This window comes from Staurois parvus, unplaced genomic scaffold (genome assembly GCF_062004578.1).
Source record: "Staurois parvus isolate SC_StPar_1 unplaced genomic scaffold, SC_StPar_1.0 ptg000644l, whole genome shotgun sequence".
NCBI classification, from domain to species: domain Eukaryota; kingdom Metazoa; phylum Chordata; class Amphibia; order Anura; family Ranidae; genus Staurois; species Staurois parvus.
The window spans coordinates 316,260-342,901 of record NW_028318440.1 but is presented as its reverse complement, the minus strand read 5'-3'; the positions used below and the strand labels follow the sequence as shown (position 1 = coordinate 342,901).

At 41.2% G+C, this 26,642-nt stretch overlaps 1 protein-coding gene across 1 annotated transcript in view; it reads right to left on the bottom strand.

Moving 5' to 3' along the window:
• The window catches only part of SH3GL2 (SH3 domain containing GRB2 like 2, endophilin A1), a 224,832-nt gene extending 200,891 nt beyond the window's left edge, over window positions 1-23,941 (bottom strand). The window contains exon 1 of the mRNA XM_089693957.1: window positions 23,638-23,941. Within this exon, the coding sequence (XP_089550083.1) occupies window positions 23,638-23,682 (45 nt within the window). The 5' untranslated portion in view covers window positions 23,683-23,941. The remainder of the gene's footprint in view (window positions 1-23,637) is intronic.
• Between the last annotated feature and the right edge of the window lie 2,701 nt (window positions 23,942-26,642).

The window sequence follows — 26,642 nt, the reverse complement described above, 5'->3', positions numbered from 1 at the left end:
TGACAAGCTGTCCACATTAATCGTTACATGGGGGGCTCAGGATAGATAAGCAGCCCTGTACATAGACCATTTGTGTCCATGGTCATTCATCTGTCCCTAACCACAGGTAGCAGCTCCATGTGCAAATACATGTAAACAGCTGTGGAGATCCTGGCTGTGTACAGCCATATACAAATAAGAGCGAAAGAGGCTACATGGGTGGGTGCATTTTTAAATTGAGGTGGAGGTCTTCTGCACATTTTGGCCAGTTGCAAACGGATGTAAGAATTTACTGATGTTTATACTTTGGATCCTGTTGACAAAAAGATCCCAAGTAAAATGTTCTATAAAAAACGCATGTAAAAAGGCACATAAGTGTATACAAGTGTAAAATTCTTCATTGCCAGCATTGAAATATATGCACATAAACATGCATATAGGCACATAAACACAAGTATGTAAATTACTGCATTCAAACATATTTTCTGCTTTTGTTTCACAGTGCTGTAGTCATCACTGCATTACTTATCTTTATACAGCTGTGTGGATGGTTCCATAGATAACAATGCATTTATATGCAGATCAGTAAAAAAAAAAAAAAGATACTTTGTTGTTTAAGAAGATTATATGAAATGATGTTTCTTTTTAGTTGTGATGTTTTGCTCCTTATAAGCACTTTTAAATTGTTACTATGTGTTTTGTTTGTTACAAATGATTTGTTACATTAGTTAGGTGTTAGCACTGTATTGAGTGTATATATCAAGGATGTTGAATTTATATCGGCCAACGCCCAAGGCATAGATCCGGGAGTGGGGCAGGTAGTTATTTTTAACCTTTCGCAGTTTTTTTAACCTTTAGCCCTGCTGCATGCAAGCAGCAAGGCTCACCTGTCAGGTGAAAGCATTCGGGCGGCAGCGCTGCTGCCCAAATGCTTTCACACAGCCCACAGTGCCAGCCTCCACCCTCTCGCGTGAACCTCTCCCCACCCGCTAAGTCTCCCGGGCTCTGCTTGCCCATCTGTGGGCCCAGGACTGGTTCAGCTTGCACCGTCGCTAAAGGGGAGGGAGGACAGCAGACACGTCCACTCCCCTTCTTGTCCTGATGCGGAAGTGACTTTATGATATCACGTCCGGGTCTCCGTGGACAGCTTTCCCGGTCCTCGAGGCCACGAAAGAATGTAATGCAGTGTGATGTGCACTGCATTACATTCAGTGGAGCACAGGAGAGACATCCAGGGTTTTTTAGACCTTGAATGTCTCAACAAGGAGAACCTGTCACCAAAAATCATCATATGGGGACTTAAAAAAAAAAACAACTTTTTTTTTAACTTGAATTGTAAAAAATTAAAGTTACAGCCAAGCACATACCATCCCTCAAAAAAAAAGAAAAAAAAAAAAAAAGTGAGGTCCCCCCACCTCCAAACGTAAAAGCACACGCTGGGGCGCCTACGTATGAAAATGTTGATTGCGATACACATTACTGCACACTCCAGAATGAGAGAAGTAATTCTAGCATGAAACATCCTCCGTAACACTATACTGATGACCTATAAAAAGGGATTTTAAAAGATTCGCCTATAGAAAATATAGGGTCCTAAAGTTTGTCACCATTTCACGAGCACACAGAGATTTAAGGTTTGACAAGTTGGATATCTATTAACTCGGTACAACCTCATCTTTTATATTTTACAAACAAAATATGGTAACTTATTGCTTTTTTGTGCCCTAAAATAACTTTTTACTGAAATGTTGCGGTAATAAATCGGGAATATCACATGACATAAAAAATTGGAACTACCACTAATTTATTCTCTAGGATCTCTGATTTCGGAAAATATATCATGTTTGGGGGTTTTGTGTAATCTTCAAGCGAAGCCTAAAATAATTTTTTAAACTTATGCAAAAAACGGCTCTGGAAGCAAAAGGGATAAAGGATGAGCCCGTCACTCCCCTTTCCTGATGAGCACCCAATCGGTGTTTCTTATACTGCAAGGTCTCTCTCCTGCTAGTCCCTGGGGGCGGTGCTGGAGAGAGGCAGGGTGGGGAGGAGGCGACAACCAGCGCAATGTTACAAATATTAAAGTCACCATAAAGCCCCTTTTGTTTTTAAAAGCCCCAGACATTCCTAAAAGCACCTCAGATTTAAACACGGTTTTGTTTTTTTTTTATCTGGACAAGTAGTTTTTCAAAACTTTCCACACCCCTGTAACAGTCACCTATACACTCTGGTATTACATTTACTTCAAAGGTTTTTTTTTTTTTTAATACAGCAGCCTATACAGAGGTACTGGATTTATATTTATTTTTCACATATTAGTGTGTTTCATCAGTTAATTAAGGGGAAGCGTGGTGTGGTATCTCATTACATTGTGTTTATTCACATTGTCTTGGCAACAGGCAAACCGCCTTCTCTTCTTAATTTAATAATTTACTACGGATCATTTCCATTGTCTAAAATCATCATATGTTAGGCATATACTACTATCTTGTTACTTATACTGATTACCGTAAAAGTGACGTCATTAGTGTCAAAAGATGTAACCTATTTGTGTTTCCTAACCAAAAGGGGTTTTTATGTATTGAAGAAGTTTATTTTTTAATTCACCAAAACACATCATACTATATAAAAACAGTTTCTATGCACAACACATACACACACATATACATACACACACATAGCACGTTTGATTTGGAAATGCCCAGAGATCCCAGGAACTTCTTCACTAGCCCTTATCCAATGGGACTCACTCCAAAAATTGAATGTATCATTCAGTCAGAGAGATGCTATAGTTCTCCCAAATACATAATTAGGAAAGGAAACAGAACTGCCTCATGTTGTAGTAAATTCAAGTAGCACAAATGTATTTAACCCCTTCCTGCCGGCGCCTACCGGCCCTTTAAGAGTTTCAGAAGCCGGGAGGCGGGACGGGCGGGGTTTAGGGATCATGTGACCGCCGTGACGCATCATCATGGTGGTCACATGTTCGGGAAAGGTCCCGATTGAAAGAGCAGACCGGGACCTTTCCGTGAGTACCGGACATGTGTGCTGGGAGCGTGCAGGGTACGCGCTCTCAGCACATATGTTCTTTGTTAATTGCATGCAAATATGTGGCTGCTCGGCGTCTAGGCCCAGACGCCGGGAGGCCGCACATTTGTGTGCGGCTAGCGTGAAGAGGTTAAAGTATTCCTCTTGCATAGGTCCAAATTAATTCAGCATAAAAAAATGACAATGAAAAGTTTCCAACCAACAAGATGGCCACGATCCATAATGTGATGACATCACACGCCGTAGCTCCACCCAATGCTTCTCAAAAAAAGATATTAATCACGCATTTTATACCTGGCAGACGGAAGAGTGACTCAACACCTGACCGCCTGCGCTCCAAGCACCGGAACTGGCAAACACCAGACCAGGAGTGATGTCAACACCCCAGAAAGGAAGTAATGTAATACAGCAACCAGAACCTAAAAACGTAGCTTAGAAAACAGATTAAATAATTATTAATACTATTACAATTAGTAATAACAATAATAATGCCAAACTAGCCCCAACATTACAAATGTAAAATATTACACATGCTAATCTATATTGTCCCTTGGGGCCAAAATTAAATATATTTCACTTACAAAATATTCCAACATTCCTGAGCTTAAAGCATCATTAATAGTCTTACCAATTTGGAAACAAACTGGGTATCTGAAGCTCCACTATGCTGAAAAGTATACTGCTCCAACATTAAATTTAAACTGGCTACCTATGCTATCCTATATTTTTAAACTAGATTTAAAACAGCACCTACTATGAAAGTTGTAAGCATTAGATAATAGCCAGCAAATTCTGCAAAGATTGGTAAATCCGTAAGAATCTTGGATGCTGGATTTTCATTGTTATTTGGTGCTGTTCCCCCTGGAAGAAGTATGGTGCTGAGGATGTCTACATATTTGGATTAGTATGCAGTGAGTAGACAATATAAGATTATATATTTATGCACATAAAAAAAATTTTGCGGGTGAATCATGCACACATAATCCAGTCACTACCTTGTTGTGTCTGCCGTACAGCCGCAATGCACTCGTTTTGTACATTTAAATTCGTAGCACTGATTTCACATTAAAAGTAGAACTATGATCAAAGAAACAAAACAAAAGCATAACTAATTAAATTAATCTACTTCGCTTATAATCCCCCGAGTCCCTCCACAAGGAAGCAAACTGATCTGTTGATCCTGCCAACCAAGTTCAGAGCCTGCAGCTCCCTTTGATGGGTGATACTACATTCAGGGAAGTATCGTCATCCTCACATCAGCTGTAACCTTCTAGTAAAAGGGAGCGACACTTTAACTCTGCTTTGGCTGCAGTTTAAAGCTGCCAGAACCAGGTTAAAATGTAGTTTCAGCCGGTAGGACAATGGCTAGCATGTCTTTGATTTCCTCTAGTCTTAACCACTTCAGCTCTAGATTTTACCCCTTTCATGACCAGGCCATTTTTTGCTATTTAGCACTGCCCTACTTTACCTGATAATTGCGTGGTCATGCGATGCAGTACCCAAACAAAATTTGTATCATTTTTTTCATGCAAATCGAATTCTCAAATTCTTTTGGTGGTATTTGATCACCACTAGATTTTTTTATTTTTAATCATATAAAATGAAAAAGAGTTTAAATATATATATATATATATATATATATATATATATATATATATATATATATATATATATATATATATATATATATATATATACACACACACACACACACACACACACACACACACATACACACACACACACACAGTATTTTACTTTCTGCTATAAAACATACCCAATAAAAATACATTACGCCAAAATGTATTCTGCTACATGTCTTTGGTAAAAACAAAATCCCATGTATATTGATTAGTTTGTGTGAAAGTTCTAACATCTACAAGCTATGGTATATATACTGGAATTTTTTATTTATTTATTTTATACTACCATGGTGGTGGTACAGTGGTATTCAGTGACCTATCGTGGGATTGTGATAGTGCAGTGGGCAATCTGACACTTAAACTGGGTGGGAACTGGCTGACACTGCCATCACCAATGACACTAATACAGTGATAATATACTGTTGCTGTGCTAATGACACTGGCTGAGAAGGGGTTAACATCTCAGGTAATCAAGGGGTTAAGTGTGTGCCTAACAAGTGTTAATGTGTGTATTATATGCTGTTTTTTATTTAAAAAAAATATTTGCTCCTTCTCCCTGCTTTATAAAGATATTGTTCCTTCTGGACAGAGCTCTGTGTTGAATGTCAACACAGGATTCTGGGTTGTGATTGGACACGGCCGATCAGTAGGTTCTGGCCTTGAATCATTGGCTGGGACCTGCTAACAAATTCCCAGTGGGAGTCAGTGGACACCCTGTACCTGGAAGAGGCCAGTGGCCTGTCCTTAGTACATTGCAGGCGGGCGGGCCTTAAGTGGTTAACTACTTTTCTCAGAGTAGCAAAAAAAAAAAAAAAAGGGAAGGTGTCTGAACTGAATTCATGTCATATAGCTAGATTAGGAGACAAGTACAGGAGATAATTAGCACTGCCTTCAAAGGCCAATATCTCTTTCCCCATTGCTTTTCTTTTGCTTTCATCTTTTTTTTTTCTGTCTTTTTTATTTAATTGCATTATTACGTTAATAAGGATCCATTTTCAAGAATTTGGGAAGGAAAAAAAATTGTTTTTGCAAAAATTCTTTAGTCCGATTTCTCCCTGCAGCCTTAAAATAAAAAAAAAAAATTATATATATATATATATATATATATATATATATATATATATATATATATATATATATATACATATACACACACACACACACACACACACACACACATATATATACACACACACACATACACACACACACACACACACGCAGCTTTTTTTCTTAGAAGATAGGTGCAGGAACTCAGCCACAACTCACCCAAAACCCCATCTCCCCCCCTCCCCCTTCCCCCACACACCCCCTCCAAACCACATCATAGTGGGTGTGGTCAATTTCACTAACAGTGGGAGAGTCTTAAAGGGGCATTAAATAACAGGAGTGCAAAGTTGGGGGGGTACACAGAGTGCAGAGTTCGGGGGTGCGCTATGTGCAAAGTGCAGGAGTTCAGGGGTGCACTGTATACAGAGTACAGAGTTCACGGGTGCACTACACAGAGTGCATATGTCAGCCTTCTTCCACAGCTGCTTACCTCTGCATCCCCCATCCACATCTCACTTTCATCGCTCTTCAGCTCTAGCTTTATGCAACTACCCTCTTCACTGCCCCCTTCTTCCCCCACCTCCTAAAAGCTCCACCATTTTCCACACGTCTTGCTTTTGTTGGTTTATTAACTTGAAGCACTCAGACGGCTCTAGTACCTCCCCGCACCTGCTTCTCCCTTGTCCCCAACCTGCACTCAGTAGTAGCAGCTCAGAAGACTGGATCTGTGGGAGACTTTGGTAAACAAGCTATCACTTGTAAACAGAGAAGCCAGACTTCTGGTAGGCCACGTAATATGACAGAATGGGGTCAGCGCATGCTGAAGCGCACAGAAGTCGCCAACTGTCTGCAGAGTCAATAGCTAAAGACCTCCAAACTTCATGTGGCCTTCAGATTAGCACAACAGTGCATAGAGAGCTTCATGGAATGGGTTTCCATGGCCGAGCAGCTGAATGCAAGCCTCACAATGAAAAGCGTTGGATGCAGTGGTGTAAAGCACGCCACCACTGGACTCTAGAGCAGCAGAGATGTGTTTTCTGGAGTGATGAATCATGCTTCTCTGTCTGGTATTCCGATGGAAGTGTCTGAATTTGGAGGTTGCCAGAATAAAACAGTACTTGCCTGACTGCATTGTGCCAAGTGTAAAGTTTGGTGGAGGGGGATTATGGTGTAGGGTTGTTTTTTTAGGGGTTGGGCTTGGCCCCTTAGTTCCAGTGAAGGGAACCCTTAAGGCGCCAGCATACCAAGACATTTTGGACAATTTCATGCTCCCAACTTTGTGGGGCCCCTTCCTGATCCAACATGACTGCGCACCAGTGCACAAAGTAAGGTCCATAAAGACATGGATGAGTGAGTTTTGAGGTGGAGGAACTTGACTGGCCTGGGGTGGATGGGATAAGTGGCAGTACTGGGGGGGAAGGGGGGGGGGTCAGTGGCAGTGTGGGGGGGGAGAAATCACTGGCAGTGCAAGAGGGCAATAGAATGAGTGGCAGTGCTGGTGGGGGGTGGATGGGATCAGTGGCAGTGCTGGAGGGTTCAGTGGCAGTGGGCGTGGGATCACTGGCAATGCCAGGGGAATGGAATGAGTGCAGTGCTGGTGGGGAGGTTGGATCAGTGGCAACTCTGGGGAGAGGGTGGGATCAATGGCAGTTCTGGTGGGGGATCAGTGGCAGTGCTGGCGGGGGGGGAAATCAGTGGCTGTGCTGGGGGAAGGGTGGCATCAGTGGCAGTGTGTGTGTGGGGGGGGGAAATCACTGGCAGTGCTGGTGGATGGGATAAGTGGCAGTGCTGGGGGGGGAGGGTGGGACCAATGGCAGTGCTGGTTGAGGGATGGGATGTGTAGCAGACTAGTGTGGTGGGGAGGATGGGAATGCATTTGCTGTATGCACACCTTTTCTCCATAGACCCTTACAAGTAGGTGGGTTCTTCATTAGGCTCTATGGTCAGATATGCACTTTACATTGCCTGCTGGCTCAGTGGAAGACAGAAGTTCTGCGCTGGGAACTTAGACCAAGGCGCTTGATCATCGGCTGATATGCGGACTGCAATGGGGACTATTAAAGGCAAGTTGGCAACGAATATATATCAGTGAACTCACTCTCTCTCCGGCTCCGTGGTGTCTACAGCAGCGACACCTAACCCACCTCCTCCACACCCAGCTCCTCCCTGTTCACGGTCACAGACCAGGTCAGCTGACCTCTAGTTTCTACCCCTGGCCCCGACGGCCATTCTGAGATGGGTGGCTAGCAGGGGAGAGGCTGGGTAAGCGGTGTGGGCTCAAGGAGCAGCTCAGTTGCCGTGTTGCTTTGGTCCCCACAAGGACATGTGGCCTAGTGGCCCCAGGTCCCCGGCCCACCGGGAAAATGCCGATGTGCCCTATGGCCAGTTCAGGCCTGCAGCCTGTGACTGGACAGTGTAACGAGAAGCAGACAGAAATAAGATCATTTTTTGTCTCTGCTTTTTCTTCCTAGCACTATGCTCCTTGTCAGCACATGAACTGATTGGCTCCTTGTGCTGCTTCTTCCTTTCATACTCCAGCTCTGCTCTGTGGAGACTGCAGCAGGCCAATACCAAATCAAATTCAGGTATTTACACTGCTTTAATTAAAAAAATACATTTAATGATGTATTAATGATTTCAGAGTAGTATCAATGGGTGTCTTTTAGATCAGCCTACAAAAAAAAAAAAAAAAAAAAAAGATAGGTAGCATTTAATCGGCAGTTACAAAGATCTTGACAAAAAATTAACACAAAATAAAATTAACAAAATGGTTAATAGAAGATCAACATTTTAAAACAGTTATGTCAATTATTCAAAACAGTAGATCGGGGATCTATTATCCAACCAGCCCTGGGATTTCAACTTCAAGATCCCAGGTTTGGAATCTTACCACACAGGAAAGGTTGCTCTTAGAAATAGAGGATCCTGACACAGAAGACACAAGTATGGTAATAAGGGGGCATGTTTATGTTAAGGTGCATTACTGTTCAGTTCGGGGTTACAAGAAGGGTGTTAGATGTATTAGCAGATTTAGATACACTAACCAACTGAAGCCAGACTCCAACTCACAAGCAGTTTTTTCTTCTTTTGGGATAAAGGATTTACATGAATAAATAAACGTCAATCATTGTAAGCATCCATGTCAGCGGTAAATGGCTTGTCTCAACTCTAACTGCTACATTTGTAGGAGAACTTGTTTTGATACAAAAGAAAAATGCAGCCATCACATCTAACGCTAGGCTCACACCCATGCAGGTTGCGTTTAATGCATTTAAGCATTGTGTTTTTGCACTTGCGTTTTGATGCGTTTTGCAGGGGGCTTTTTTTTGTTTTTTTTTTTAAAACGTGGCAAAAATACAATATATGCTTTTCTGCAGAGTTCCCATTGAAGTCTATAGAACCAAAGACACAAAGTTTTGCGTTCAAAAAAGTCCCTGGCCCTTTCCAAAAACACACACTGGGTGAAATACGCAGAGATGTGAACCTGTCCCATAGGAAATGGACTGTACTGCATTTCTGCAAAATGCTGCAGAAAACGCTTAGGTGTGAGCGTAGGGTAAGAGATGGTAAGCTGCAATATAATAAATGTTTGCTTTTGGGTTTAATACTACTTTCATGAAGGCTCGGTTCACACTATGCTGACTTGTTGTGGGTGTCGCATCTGTTCCCGCACCTGCAACCACCCGCAGCTGAATCGCACTCCCCTTATGAGATGTGCGGGCTGCCATTCACTCTGAATGACCCCCACGTATCTCATCCTGCAGCGCAATCGCGGGTGGGGGAACCGCAGAGAAATCACATGGTCAAAAAGACCATGTGGTTGGAGAACGCATCGACACTTGTTATTCGATTAATGGTCTGTCATGGGTTATTTTGTATCAAACAATTTTATTGATCTTGAGGTTGTTCTACTGATATTATTGACTCTTTCATGTACTGATTTTTTTATACTTTCATGATTGCACTTTGTATTTCAGTTAATTTCCTATATATGCTTTTTTTCAAGCTGTTTAAACTACCTCACTAAATGGTGCGCTTTTTGTAGCCTCCTATTCAAAACGTTTGTAAACAAAAATAAAAAAAAAAAAAAAAAAGACCACGTGGTTTCCCTGCGGTTGCATTTTTAAAAAGTTGCATGCACATAGTTTGTATGGAAACACAGGCACAGCAGCCCATTCACATGAATGGGCTGCAATGCCTGAGCAAAACGCAGGTCATACAGCCTGCAATAGTGCGAACAGAGCCTAAAATTACTGTATACCTAGTCATCTACAATGAAGGTGCTTGAGAAGCATGACCTGTTATAGGGTAACAATCCTCTGTGTGAATTGAAGGTTATTTGCGCGTGTTGTGATGTGTTGATGTATGTCATATCATTTGCGTTTTCATTAATTGCATTGGAAAACACATCAAGCAAAGATGCAAGTATGTGAATCCAATCCAAAAGTGATAGTGCTGATGCTGATTGCACAGACATAATCCACAGCTGTCACCATCAGAACCCCCCTCCCCCCCTTGTTGCTGAAGTACACGCATGTAGATAGAAACTGCTTCTATCAGAAAGGAGATCGGTAGTGCTGATCTTCAAAACAAAGAATCATAAAGAAAAATACAACTGGTGAAAAATAAAAAATAAAAAAAGGGGGGGGGGGTGGCTTATGATGCACAATGCTTATCAAATGATTAGTCATTCAGTTAGGGATTACATATACTTTACTTAACCATTTGTATGGAGTTCAGATTTAGCTTCATCTCTGAAAAAATGTGTATTTCTATCCAGCCATTCCTGATATCTACACAGCCCTGCCAGGCAGTACAGACAAGGTGATGACCAAACGTTTCCCTCTACAAGCAATACAGCTTGATTTCCTTTCTATGCTCAGCCTGTGATGAGACAATCTGGAACAGCAGCAGACTGATGAGCTCATGCCTATGCACTCTCCTCCAATCAACATGCTCCTCATCACTTCATGAGTATCCAGCAGGGGTTCAGACTGACCATTTGGAAACTCAGGTACTGCTCGAGGGCCCGGGGTCAGTAGGGGGACCCATGAGATGCCCCTGGTACCTTTATCTTAGGCTTTTTTGAGTTTGGGCAAAGACACAGGGGCCCCATGATCCCCTATTGCCCGGGGGCCCCATGAGTTGTCAGTCCGCCCCTGGTATCCAGCATATCTGATCCTCCTTCCACCAGTTTAATTGTAAATAAGTTTGCAAGAAGCCAATACCAAGCCTCCTCCAAAGAAGAACAGTGAGCAGCACAGTAGTGAAACCCCACTCCAAATCTCCAAAAATTAGCAGTGCCTTAGATTTCACACTTCAGATAGAACTATGAGGCTTTAGGCACAGGAGTACAGAGGCAGCTTCACCTACCAGGATGTGCACTGATACTTTTCAGGAGGAATTCAAGAAAAAGAATTTTCAGGATACTGCTTAGGCACAGTTAAAATTTCTAGAGGTTTCCTATAAAATAGTAAATCTTTACTTTCCTTTATATATCCTGTTATACGGTATGCAAATATTTCTTGCATATATCCTCCTTTGGATTAGTCATTGTGGCTACTGTTATGTAGGCAATGCTTTAGATCAATAAAAACTATTTGATGAAAAAAAAAAAAAAAAATCTTAACTTTCTGAGCTCAGGCCAATTTTAACAACCAGCAAAAAGCAAGTATGTCTTTTTGCTGATGAATAAAAGCATTAACATTAACTAATCATACATAGCTGAGTTACACTTGAAAGGTTTGCTGCAATAAATATACAAATTTATGTAGAAATCTTTTTCTCTAGGCGCCTTTCGTGAATGCCTATAAAATCTGTCAGTATTCCAGTATTGCTACATGTTTTTTTTGTTTTTTTTTGTTTTTTTACACAGTACAGCCATTTCCCCATTGAATCAATAGTTTAAAAAAAAAAAATCACTGCATTAAGTATTTTGCTTTGTGTTGGCAAGACCAGAATACTCAACAGATTCTGTAGTGTTTGGAAAACATAACTGATCAAAAGGTTGCTTCACTTTGAAACAGTTGCAACTTATATCTAATCAGTGTATTAGCAATTAACGCCCAATTCAGTTTATTTTAGAAATTTCCCCCAGCCTGGGTGCTGCCCCCCACAAAAAAAAAAAAAAATAAATGCCACAAGGTGTCAGTCTTTCCAGTTGACTGAGGCCCATTGTTACTTAGCCTGGAAGACTGAGGACATACTGTACGTACAGGGCATTCTATACCCACCCCTCCAAAGGGTATCACCAACTGTGTCCTTCATTCATTCGTTAATGGTGCAAAAAGTAGCACGGACATCCTGGAGAACAGGCAAATAGGAAGAGGACCCTGCGGTCTCATGTGACTACTCTAAAAACTGCTGAAGTGAAAAGTAATTAAAAAAAACAAAGTAACAAAGTATTACATACTTGCAGGGGCCTCCCAAGGGAGGGTAAGGGAGCACAGAGTCTGGAGTTGGGCTTTAAAATGTCTTCCTTCCCCTTTGTACTAGGACATTTTCTTGCATGGTCTGTGGTGCTTGCTTGGTTAAATAAAGATAACACAATCTCAACGAACACATTCCTGCATCGAACATTAGCTGTATGCATAATTGGGTGCTGAAGCGACCATCAGCTGGAACCGAAAAGACTCAGATGAGAAGACTGTCACCACCACACCAAAGATCTCCTGTTAGGGGTCCAAAGCTTTAATAGGCAATCGCATAGTTAAAGCAAGTGCAACGTTTCGGAGTCTCGCAGGACCCCTTCATCAGGCAAGTATACCCTTTCGGCATCTGTAAGTGTTGAGCCTGGTGATGGGATAGTGTGCTAAAGTTTCTTTACCAAGGGCCACAAACTGGCTAAAGAAAATGTCAGATGAGGATTAAACATAGGACATAATGGCAGTGGCAGAGTGGGAGAGTACAAAGCTTTCAGTCCTGGAGGAGAGAAAAATGGAGAGGCAAGTCTGCCATATTGTGCAAATATTCTATGCATATTTATGACAAATGCTCCCATGGCCCTGTAAAGTTTACCTTTGCTTTAAAAGGGAATATTGCACCTAAAACTTTCCATCTTACAGGGGCTGATGTATGAAAAGTGTACCGAAGAGATTAGCTTTTGCCCATGACAACCGTCAACCGTCCGTCATTTAAAAAAAATGAACATAAATCAAAATGAACATCAATAAATGATCCTGGTTGGTTGCTAAGTGCAGGAAAAGAACTTTTCGGCAGAAGAAAAATACAAAATTTACTCTGCCAAAAAAAAAAATAAAAATCCACTAGCATTTTTTTTAAAGTAAACCCTCAACCCATTCAGTTTAAAATAGAAATGAAAAGCAAAAGATTTGTGTATAGATATTAAAAAAAAAAAAATTATAAATGCCCTTTGTTTTTTTTAGTGATCACATTCCCTCTGTTCTCAGCTGTATATGAGCTGGGGAGGAGAAACAGCAGCACACTAAACTTCCCAGGAAATAGCTGTATGGGATGGGGGGGTGGGGCACGTGTCAGGACAGGTCTGATCATTGGAAGAGAGCAGGCTGAGTTCTCAGCACAACTAGAGAACTGACCAAGGCGTGTTTTTTTGCTTAGTGTGGTTAGTTTTTAAAAGGAAAGCAGAGGGACTGGCAGGAACACCAGGGATTTCACACAAAGGAAGCAGCACAAAGAGAACAGGATACTTTTTCATACAGGTACATGGTACAGCAGGCACAGATCAGGAATATGAAATGTTGGGTTCACATATTCTTTAACTTTGGATGAATCTCATCTTATTTCTTTCTATTAGATGTCCTGCTCCTTGTGTTCACTAAAAGTCTTGCAAAAATAACAGAGAAGGCTGCTCAGGAATGTCAGCTTGTCATTGCTGACAGCTTGTCTCTGCTATCAGCCTGCTCCATGCTTGTCCTTGATTGGCTTATTTATTTCTGCTGCAAAGCTGACCTAGGTTAAAGCATCTCTTATACGGAACATGTCGTTTTAAAATAATGACATGAAGATTTTTTTTTTCCCGTTCTTTTAGAAAACACAAGTAGCCCATCTGCCTTCAAACACTTACAACATGAATAAACTTCTACTGTATATCTTGTAACTATTATTAAAATGACAAAACATGAAATATGGATACATGATGGACAAGCAGAACTTAAAGCCGTATTAAGGCCAAAAACAAAAATGTAATAAATATTGCAGCTTACCAATCCTTAAAGTGGCTGTAACAGATCAGACTTTTCAACTTCATGCATTCTATGCATGAAGGTATCAAAACCCTTCTGTTTGCAGCAGCCTCCCCAGCCCCTCCTAATACTTATCTGAGCCCTATCGCAATCCAGCAATGTGAACAAGCTCTTCGGGTACGCTCCCTCCTCATTGGCTTAGACAGCAGTGGTAGCAATTGGCTCCCGCTGCTGTCAATCACAGCCAGTGAGTCAATAGGAAAAGAGAGGGGGTGGGGCTAAGCCAGGGCTCTGTGTGTAAAAAGACATGCAGAGCAGTAGCTCAGGAGCAAGTCTGCTTGGGTGCTGCAGAGGGAGGGGCCAGGAGCACGGGCAGGGGGCCCAAGAAGAGGAGGATTGGTGCCGCTTTATGCAAAACCACTGCACAGTGCAGATAAGTATAACATGGTTTTTTTTGTGTTTTTTTTTTATTGCCTTTAATAACACTTTACAATGTGGTGGCTGCATTAGTTTTCCTTCTTTACGCTTTTTTCCTTTATTTTTATCTGGTGACTTCCTGTTTTAGAGTGGCTTCTTTATCTATAAGGCCAGGCTCACATATGTGCCAGCCGTGTGGGCCCCGAGTTGCACGGCATGAGAGCCCATTTATCTGAATGGACTCCCGTGCCCTGGGACATGCAGGGAAGAAGTCCCTGCACTTCTTCGGAAATCACAGCCCACACAGAAACCAAGATTCCCAGAACGGTTGCGGTCTCCAGTGCAGGCGGTGTGCCATTAGAATGGCACCCACCCCCGGGTTCCACATTCCTCTGGGTGGTGAGGCTGCAGGTATTTGTGCGGGTCCCGCAGCGGCACCACCCGCACAGATGTGAACCAAACCTTAAAAAGGAGCAATGTAGTCACCCTGGTACAACAGCACTCTCTGGAGAAGTTATTGTTAGATGGACTAGAATTTTTTTTTTATTGGACATGTTTAATAGCAAAAAGTAAAAAATATTGGGGGGTTTTTCAAAACTGTTGGTCTTTTTTTGTTTATAGCGCAAAAAATGAAAAAACACAGTGGCAATCAAATACCACCAAAAGAAAGCTCTATTTGTGGGGAAAAAAAAGAATGACATACAGTGCATCCAGAAAGTATTCACAGTTCTTAACTTTTGCCACATTTTGTTATGTTACAGCCTTATTCCAAAATTGATTAAATTTACAACATAACATAACATTCTACAAGCAATACCCCAGAATGACAACCTGAAAGAAGATCACTTTGAAACCTTTGCAATTTATAAAAAAAACAAACAAAAAAAAAAACATGTATATAAGTATTCACAAGCCATTTGCCATGACACTCAAAATTGAGCTCTGCTGCATCCTGTTCCCACTGATCATCCTTGAGATGTTTCCACAACTTAACTGGAGTCCACCTGTGGGAAATTCAGTTGACTGGACATGATTAGGGTAGGCATAAACCTGTCTATATAAGGTCCCACAGTCAACAGTGCATGTCAGAGCACAAACCAAGCCATGAAGTCCAAGGAATTGTCCGTAGACCTCCGTGACAGGATTGTAGCAAGGCACAGATCTGGGGAAGGGTACAGAAAATTTTCTGCAGCATTGAAGGTTCCAATGAGCACAGTAGCTTCCATCATCCATAATGTTAGAAGTTTGGAACCACCAGGAATCTTCCTAGAGTAGGCTGCCTGGCCAAAATGAGCGATCGAGGAAGAAGGGCCTTTGCCAGAGAGGTAACCAAACACCTAATGGTCACTTTGAAAGAGCTCCAGCGTTTCTCTGTGGAGAGAGGAGAACCTTCCAGAAGAACAACCATCTCTGCAGCACTCCACCAATCAGGCCTATACGGTAGAGTGGTCAGATGGAAGCCACTCCTCAGTAAAAGGCAAATGGCAGCCCACCTGGAGTTTGCCAAAAGACACCTGAGGGACTCTCAGACCATGAGAAACAAAACTCTCTGGTCTGATAAAACAAAGATTGAAGCGTCATGTCTGGAGGAAACCAGGCACTGCTCACCACCTGGCCAATACTATCCCTACAGTGAGGTATGGTGGAGGCAGCATGTGGGGATGTTTTTCAGTGGCAAGAACTGGAAGATTAGTCAGGATCGAAGGAAAAATTAATGCACAATGTACAGAGACATCCTTAATGAAAACCTGTTTCGGAGCGCTCTGGACCTTAGACTGGGGCGACAGTTCATCTTTCAACAGGACAACGACCCCAAACACACAGCCCACATAACAAGTGGTTATGGGCCAACTCTGTGAATGTCCTGGAGTGGCCCAGCCAGAGGCCAGACTTGAGAGATCTGAAAATGGCTGTGCACTGACGCTCCCCAACAAACTTGATGGAGCTTGAGAGGTACTGAAAAGAAGAACGGGAGAAATTACCCAAAAATAGGTGTGCCAAGCTTGTAGCATCATATTCAAAATGACTTGAGGCTGTAATTGGTGCTAAAGGTGCTTCAACAAAGTATTAAGCAAAGGCTGTGAATACTTATGTACATATGGTTTATTTCTTTGTTATTTTTAATAAATTGCAAAGATTTCAAAACAAACTTCTTTCATGTTGTCATTATAGGGTATTGTCTATAGAATGTTGAGGGGAAAAAAAAGAACTTTAATCCATTTTGGAATAAGGCTGCAACATAACAAAATGTGGCAAAAGTTAAGCGTTGTGAATACTTTTTGGATGCACTGTAAATTTCATGTATGTACAATGTTGCATGACCGTCAATTGTCAGTTAAAGTAAAGCAGTGCCATATCACAAAAAATGGCCTTGCCAGGAAGGGGGGTAAATCCTCTGGAGAGCAAGTGGTTAATACTGAACACAGGGGATCACTCACTTGGCACCTCAGTCTTTCAGAGGATTTTTTTTCACATCTGCCTGAAATTCAGCTGTAATTGTATTCTTAGCATTGTTTTCTACCCTAATATGCAGCTAGGTTGAAGTGATGATAGAATGGTAGGAAGATAAAAGCAGATACAGTACAGCCACAGCTATTTATATACTCACTGCTTTTAATGGCTCTTTACAATAGCTCAGTCACAAAGTTTTCCAGGAAGCAAACTGTAGTGTTGGTAAGCATTATCTTTTCATTACTCTACATAGCCATTGTGTTTTAAGGGTCATTCCACCTTATATTGCAAGTTTAGGCTTTGCGAAGTGTTGGTTCACACTAGTGAGACAAAATTGCATGAGCACATGTGGGTACAGCAGCCCGTTCATTTGAATGGGCTGCTGTAACTGTGAGAGACATGAGGATACAAATTGTAGCACCATGCAATTTGGTGCCAATGCGTGGAGGTGCCATTAAGAATTAATAGCACCCCCACGCATCTGCTAAAGTGCAGCACATCTGAGTGCGGGTCAAGAAAACGCGTGATTATGCACTCCTTCAGGACATGCACTAGTGTGAACCTACACTAAATGCCAGTAAACTTAAAATATGTGTTAACTCTTTTTGGTTCTCAATGATCCTTGTGGGAATATCTCACCATTATGGTTCTCAATGATCCTTGTGGGAATATCTCACCATTAAAGTCCCATTCCTTCTCACCACCATCAAGTTTTACTCCTCAGGTGGAATCCCATTCCTTCTCACCATCAAATCTTACTCCTCAGGTGGAATCCCATTCATTCTCAACAACCATAAAGTCTTACTCCTCAGGTGGAATCCCATTCATTCTCAACAACCATAAAGTCTTACTCCTCAGGTGGAATCCCATTCCTTCTCACCACCATCAAGTCTTACTCCTCTGGTGGAATCCCATTCTTTCTCACCACCACCGGGTTTTACTCCACAAGTGGAATTGCACACCTTCTCACCATAATCAAGTTGTACTCAAGTGGCATTTCATTCCTTCTAGCCATCATGAAATTTTACTTCTGGAATCCCATGCCTTCTCCATCATAATGTTTTACTCCGCAAATGGAATCCCATTCCTTCCCGCCATCAAAGTTTTTCTCAAGTTGAACACCATTTCTTCTCAACATCATAGAGTTTCATTCCTCAGTTGGAATTCCAATCCTTTTTTGCCATTATAGAATTTTACTCAAGTGGAATCCCATTTCTTCTCGTCATCATAGAGTTTTACCCCTCAAGTAGAATCCCATTCATTCTCACCACCATAGTTTTATTCCTCAAGGGGAATCCAATTCCTTCGTGCCAGCATAGAGTTTTACTTCTAAAAAGAAATCCCCTAGGGCAGAATGAGAGAAATCACTCAATACCCCTCTGCATGCTAAACAACATGGACAGATGAATCTGCAGTTCTGGCTGCTGTATTCTGACAGCCTGCACTCGCAGTTGTCAGGATACCCAATCAGCAGCTGCAACTGATTGGATGCAAGCACTGTTCAGATTACACTTCACAGCTTGGCTCCTTTGTCAAAAGTTGTTTTGAAAATCAACCTTTGTCAAGCCGAACAGTGCACACAGGGCCACCCATGGGATGAATTTCAGTGGATTTAGCCAAAATGCGATCTTTATAAGGCCAGCATTACAATATAATAAGTCCAACAGGGTGGTGTGAGGTTGCTATATAATGCCTGTTACAGATGGTTAGGTCTGACAACTTAAATCTCACCAACTGAGTCTCTTAGAGTTCAAAGGAGCTGGTAGGTGACTCAACTAGTCACCACCTTAAAAAAAGAAAAAAAAAACTGTTTTATTAGTTTTGTGTGGTCTAATGCTTTCCATCCTATATTTATATATACATTACATTTATAGGTAAAGTTGATCCAGGGAATATCAGATTACCTCTCGGAGGATCAGGAAGGAATGTTTTTCCCAGCAGGAGCAAATTGGATCATGCTTTGCTGGGTTTTTTTGCCTTCCTCTGGATCAACTGTGGGTATAAGATTATAACTTTTTTTTTTATGGTTGAACTGAATGGACTTTTGTCTTTTTTTTCAGCCAGACTAACTATGTAACTATTTGATGTGAATGAACAGAAACTCACAGAAACCTACAAAAAACAGTGCAACTGTGTTTTTATTGTCCCATTAACTCAATTTTCCTGCACACAAGACAATCATCATTTTAAACATTTAGTGCCATATAATCACAGTTCTTGATCACCCAAATGATACATGTCTTACAATGCTGATGGTGGAACACATTTTCAGCCTCAGGAAAATCTTGTAGTACAAAAATGATCAGTCACGTCATGGTGCCACGTATTAGTTACAGTTTTGCAAATAGAAGTGATAGATCGACTTTAATAGATTACTGGAGAGACAAGCTAGGTGTAGTATATTGTTCATTCACTTGGAGACTGAAAAAGCAGGTTTGCTGGTGCTTTGGATTCAGGTCACATGACCTAAAGCCAGCATGTTAGCTTACATAGCTTACATGACTCACGTGCATTTCAAAGGCCAACAACATCAAACCACCTTTACTTTAATTTAGCAGATGCATGCCCTTGTAATGCTCTTATCCTCCAGGGCTTCCCTTCTTCATAATCACCATTTCCTAAATAGGATATAAGCTACCTAAAAGCACAGTTCTGGTGATCTTCACATCAAAGTGTCCCAGGACCACCTAGTCTCCAGTCTACTTAGCTACCCAGTATGCATGTGGGATAGTTTCCATTCATTTCAACAAAGGATCCATCAACATTTGCATACAGACCTTCTCTTGAAATTAATTGAAACCGTTGTGCACAAGCAATGGAGAACACACTGAGCCAGGTGAAAGTTTCTGCATAAAAGGCCAGGCAACAATGCCATTTGGTGAAAACTGAAGTTCCTGATCTAGAGAAGATCCTATCTTGGAAATGGTCAGCCTGGGAAGAGCTGATATGGCAATACAGAGCATGTTTTTATGTCTCCAAAGCACTTTTTGTAGTATTGAGGAATTTGATGGCTTTACTACCCCTGGCCTGCCCCTACAATGCCTATGTACTCTCTTAAAATGGACCAAAAAGTTTAGATTGACTAAGTTCACCCTTTGACCAAAAATAACAAATGCACATTTTTTGCAGGTAAAAAAAAAAAAAGTGTGTACTTATTATTTTTGTCTGCAGGAGCCTGTAAACTATTGCACCAGTGACCAGTAGATCACCAGTGCCATGCAGGTCTCCTGTAGACTGTCAGTGTATCTGCTTGCCTATCTGGGATGTACGGACAAGCAGATATACTGACAGGAAGATTCAATTAACTACTGCGGAGCTCCATAGCGCTGTGGCAGCTCATTGAGAACTACAAGCTGACAGCCATTGGTACTTGCAGTTCATTCATTCACAGAACACTGTGAATGAATGATGCAGCCGTGTGGGCAGAGCTGCGCTATTTTAAAAAGTGACAGGTAGTACAGGGAACTTCTGCCTGTGATGCTGTCAGAGTGAAACATGTCACATGTTCCCAAAGGTGAACTTTTCCTTTAAAGTGGTTGTAAACCCTTACATATACCCAGTGAAGTATGGGTATATGTAAGGATTGGCTAAATGGTTAGAACATCCGTCTGGCAGTACGAGGGTCGTTGGTTCGAATCCTAACCATGGTACCACCTGCCTAGAGTTTGCATGTTCTCCCTGTGCCAGTGTGGGTCTCCTCCGATTACTCCAGTTTCCTCCCACACTCCAAAGACATGCTGGTAGGTTAATTGGCTCCTGTCTAAATTGGCCTTAATATGTGTAAGAATGAGTGTGTGTTAGGGACATTAGATTGTACGCCCCTTGAGGATCAGGGAATGATGTGAATAAACAATTTATATGTAAAAGTGCTGCATAAATTGATGGCGCTATATAAGTACCTGTAATAAATAAGTGACCATCCTCAGGTGATACACGGAGATGAAACAAAACTGCACAAGTTGTACCTGTTTATCTGCTGTCTTCTCTTCTCTACAGCTCTTTAAAGTGCTGAATTTATAAAGCGTATCTGAGCGTATATAAAAAGGGGGTGGACAGTTGAAGTTACACACTGCAGAGCTCCTTGAGGAGAGTTCTGAGAGCTGATTGGAGGGAAGGGACACAGCACACATGATCAAAGCTGAGGCTGTCACTCTGCTGCAACTCCCTCCCCATCACCATTTTTCTCTTGGTGTCAAACTTGTCAGAAGCGATTTGTGCTCAATGTAGAGGAATGAAACTGCAGACAGAAAGGACACTTAGTGCTCTGAATTTAGACAAGTACACACTATGGAGGAATATGATTTGTTCATATTTCATGTCTGGAGGTTAAGACCTCATGCACACAGGAATTAAAAATAAAAAAAAAAAAACTCTCCTAGAAGCGGTCCTCCTGGAAGCAGTGTTTTTGTGCAGAAAAAAAAACAAAAAAACGCCTGACGCTTGTAAAAGTATCTAACACTTTTACAAGCGTATAGGCATGTTTACAAGCATCAAGTGATTGGGCGTTAATTCATTTAATTGGCCAGAATGATCATTTATTCTGGCCATTGAAATGAATTAACGCTCAATCGCTAAATGAGCCTAGCGTTTAGTCGCATCAAGCGTTTTTTCTGCCACAACGCTGCTGCTCCTAGACGCACTGGCCTAGGGTTCTCTTTCCTGCTGCTAAAAGCTTCTAAAAGTCTTTGCGTGCATGGACACATATGATAACATAGAGGGGTATTTGAAAGCAGTAAAAAAAAAAAAAAAAAAAAAAAATCCTGACACCCTAAAAGTGGCTGAAAAAACACCCTGTGTGCATGAGGCCTTACAACCACTTTCCATCAAATGAGAATATGGGTGCTGATAATATGCTCCTGTATTGTACAAGCACTTTCATAGCAATGATGTCAGATACGCATCCTAAAAAAATAACCATCACTGCAGGCTTTAGTTATATTGCTTCTCTATTGAAGACACAGTTGACAAATATAGCTTTGTCTATTAACACCATATGTTGAAACACAGCTAACCAGGCAGATTTTAGCAGGGTTTTTGTCACTTCCCTGGGTTGCTAGGGGAAACACGCTTCTTCTATTTTTGTCTTCCTAAGACTCATCAACACACAGGCAGGCTTTTTACTGCTAAATATAATTAACGTGACAAACACTATGGAGGAGGCAAAGGTTCAACACACAAATCCTCCACCAGAAGCTGCTGCACATGAAAATCTAGCTTTAGTCACAGTGCAAAATGTACATTTAAATTCTCATTGGGTAGGAAAAAAAAAAAAAAAAAAAAAGCTGAAGGCAACATCACGTCCTTCGCTGCAGAACAGCACCAAGCTACCCAATCCAGCAACCTGTTTAATAATGTAGCTGTTATCAGATAGCTCCGCATGAAGTCTTGGCAAGCAGGAAGGAGCCGAGGAGGTCACCTCTGTAGGAGCATCCCCTAGGCAAGCTCTCAGTGACTGCAGACGCGCTGCGGCCTCCAATTCAAATTCAAAATCCCTCTAGAGCAGCAAACGGAGACCACAGGCTTGCAGAATCGAGTAATCCTCCCAAGGCAAGCCTGCGATCTCTTAATCTCCGTTATTATGTGCAGCATATAGGAGCCAGATACAGAATTGTGCGCTCACATTCTTTACATGATCTCATGCACCCACTTCAAATGTTTCTCTTACATAATGAAAACCATCTGCATTCCAATTCCCAGGCAGGGACCACTGGATGAAAAAGAACACATTGTTGCTTTATAAAACAGCCATGCTGATTCCAGCTCCTGTGTACAAGAGGAGATGCCAGCAGAAATCTGATTGGCTGGTATGGGCAACACAGACACTGTCCTTTCCTGCAGCTTTCAGGCATCAGCAGGCATAGGGGAATTGTTACATAAAGTCATGTCAAGAACAGCGATGAACTGAACAGGACCCAAATGATCTAGTTATGTGGAAACACATCAATTCACTACAATACTATCTTCTGTGTGTGTATATATATATTATAATATATCTATCCATCTCACATACATAAATAAACACACACCCACATCTATACACACACACACACACACACACACACGTGTGTTAGAGATATATATATATATATTTTTATTATGGTGTGTGCGTGTATATACGTGTGTTTATGTATGTATGTATGTGTATATATATTATATGGTGTGTGCATGTACATATATCTATATATATATTATATGGTGTGTGCATGTATATTTATAAATTGTGTGATATTATTGCAAAAATTATATTACATACTACAAAATCACGCATATATATATATATATATATATATACACACACATACATACATACACACACTATATACATGCCTTTCATACACTGTATGTATTTATATATGTTCTCTCCCGTATTTCCAAAAGAGATCATGCGACCTTAGATTGTAAGCTCCTCGAGGACAGACGTTACCGTACAATAACATGTAAAGTGCTGTGTACATTGTCAGTGCTATATAAATACATATAATAAATAAATAATATAGAGACATACAGTAGCATTCCTTTGTCTCAGTATCTACCTATACAAAAATGTATACAAGCCAGAGGAAATCCACATGAGAGTATCAGGTATCAACCTGTCAAGCAAGAAAATGGAATTTTATCTATGTGTTGACTCCAGAGGAAGAGCAGTGAGTGGTGGGGTTGTGTATATACAGACATATGTATGTATGTTTACATATGGAAGGATCCATCATTGCAGCTTGGTATTGCCTATTTACGGATCTATAAATAGCAGGGAGATTTCCTCCACTTTTAACCTTGTGTGTCCCGGATGGTGCCTCCAGCACAGCAGTGCAGATGATCCCTGTGTGTCACTAATTACAGTCGATCGGCTCCACCCTCCTCCATGCATTCTATGGTCGGCTGTCCCTTACCTGGGTGGCTTTATGGAACTGCTTCTTCAATCCCGCTACAGACATGCTGGCTGGTGTGCAGATGGATGGTGGAGGAGGCTGTGCACGATCCGGGTGCAGATGGCTGTCAGGCTGCAGGGGAATTCGTGATCGGCCGGCTCTGGGATGGCTTTAATCTTGTGATGGTGTTATCAGATGCATGCCTTAATGCAGGGACACCCTGACGTCAGGAGCAGAGAAGCCCAGCCTATTAAGGGGCAAGCCCTCCTCCATCCTGAGTGATCAGTGGAGGAATCATGGAGGCCAGCACAGTCCCAGCTGCATGGAGGAGGGGGAGTGACGTGGGAGGTGGTGGGTGAGGACAATGTGCCTCTTTCATCTCTAGACACTACTACACAACCTGGGGACACACTGGGAGCCTGCTTCCTTCCCTGGGAGGATGGGGCATTGCCCTCCAGAGAGGGGGCATTGGGGTGGATTTACTAAAACTGGAGAGTGCAGCTCTGCAGAGAAACCAATCAGCTTCTGACTTCAAGTTGTTCAATTAAGCTTTGACAATAAAACCTGGAAGCTGATTGGCTGCCAAGTATAGCTGCACCAGATTTTGCACACTCCAGTTTTAGTAAATCTACCCCATTGTCTACACTCAAAAGGAAATTTTAGGAGCTGTGCGTTGTAAAATACTGAGCAAACTGTTGGCGCTATATAAATCCTATATAAATAATAACACAAATATATATATATATCTTATATTGTAAGCTCCAAGGAGCAGGGTCCTCCTAACCCACTTGTATTGGACTGTATTGTCTCCCTTTATTAAAGTGCTGAGGGGGGAGAGAGAGAGGGGGCCTTGCTCCTTGGAGCTTACAATCTAAGATATATATATATATACTGTTGTGCTCAAAAGTTTGCATACCCCGGCAGAAATTGTGAAATGTTGGCATTGATATTGAAAATATGACTGATCATGTCAAAAAATGCTCTTTTATTGAAGGATGATGATCATATGAAGCCATTTATTAAATATTTGTTTTGGCTCCTTTTTAAAACATAATGATAACAGAAATCACCCAAATGCCCTGATCAAAAGTTTACATACCCTGGAATGTTTGGCCTTGGTATGGACACACAAGGTGACACACATGGGTTAAAATGTCACTTATAGGTTAATGTTCCACATCTGTGGCTTTTTAAATTGCAATTAGTGTCAGTGTATAAATAGTCAATGGGTTTGTTAGCTCTTATATGTGTGTGTGTTATTATTATTATACAGGATTTATATAGCACCAACAGTTTGCTCAGCACTTTACAATATAACGGGAGACAATACAGCAACAATACAATTCAATACAAGAGGGTTAGAAGGGCCCTTCAACTTGGAGCTTACAATCTAAGAACTATATATATGTGTTATTATTATTATACAGGATTTATATAGCACCAACAGTTTGCTCAACGCTTTACAATATAACGGGAGACAATACAGCAACAATACAGTTCAATATAAGAGGGATAGGAGGACCCTGCTCCTTGGAGCTTACAATCTATATATATATATTATTATTATACAGGATTTATATAGCGCCAACAGTTTGCTCAGCACTTTACAATATAACAGGAGACAATACAGTTCAATACAAGAGGGATTGGAGGACCCTGCTCCTTGGAGCTTACAATCTATATATATATATATATATATATATATATATATATATATATATATATATATATTATTATATAGGATTTATATAGCGCCAACAGTTTGCTCAGCGCTTTACAATATAATGGGAGACAATACAGCAACAATACAGTTCAATACAAGAGGGATAGGAGGACCCTGCTCCTTGGAGCTTACAATCTAAGCTATATATATATATATATATATATATATTATTATTATTATAGAGGATTTATATAGCACCAACAGTTTGCTCAGCGCTTTACAATATAACCGGAGACAATACAGCAACAATACAGTTCAATACAAGAGGGATAGGAGGACCCTGCTCCTTGGAGCTTTCTATCTAATATATACACACCTCTTGTTTTTTTATTGTATTGCAACTGTCTACATTTATATTGTAAAGCGCTGTGCAAACTGTTGGCAGTATAAAAATACTTTATTATTTATTACAGGTACTTATATAGCTCCGTCAATTTACTCAGCGCTTTACATATACTGTACATTCACATCAGTCCCTAACCCTCAAGGGCCATACAATCTAAGGTCCCTAATATACATTCATACATACACGGACCAATTTAAACAGAAGCCAATTCACCTATCAGCATGTCTTTGGAGTACGGGAGGAAACCGCAGTACCCGGAGGAAACCCACTCAGGCATAGGGAGAACATGCAAACTCCAGGCAGGTGCCCTGGTGCTCAGTCTGCAGCCCTTTGATATATGATGTGTGGCTTTTTGGGTCTCAGCAATCTGTAATGGGAACATTAATTAGATTAATTAGGGTAAAAGCACTGATCTTTACTAGCTTCATGTAGCATAGGGGCTTATTTACTAAAACTAGGGAGTGCAAAATATGATGCATAGTAACCAATCAGCTTCCAAATTTTATTGTCAAAGCTTAAGTTCTCATGCACACTGGATGTTTTTACAGCTGCTGTTTTTGGCTTTTGACGTTTTTTTCTATAGGCAGTAAACCCCCCAGCATATCCTATGTGTCCATGCACACATAGACTGTAATCAGTGTTTTTTGGCTGGAAAGAAAACCCAGAACTAGTGGGTTTCTAGAGGAGTTCTTTAGCTGTAAAAACTCTCTCGCTGAAAATCGCTAAACATTTTGCATTTTTTTTTGAGTAAAAAAAAAATGCTAACAACTGCAAATGTGAAAACGTGGCTAAATGCTAATGCAAAAACGCTAAAAAACGCGCGTTTTTAATGTGGCTTTACACAGCTAATGTTACCTGTGTTATTAAAATGCCCAGTGTGTATGGAGCCTAAAGTGTCACATCATAAAAAAACTATTAACCTCCCTGGCGGTATTCCCGAGTGTAGCTCGGGGTAAA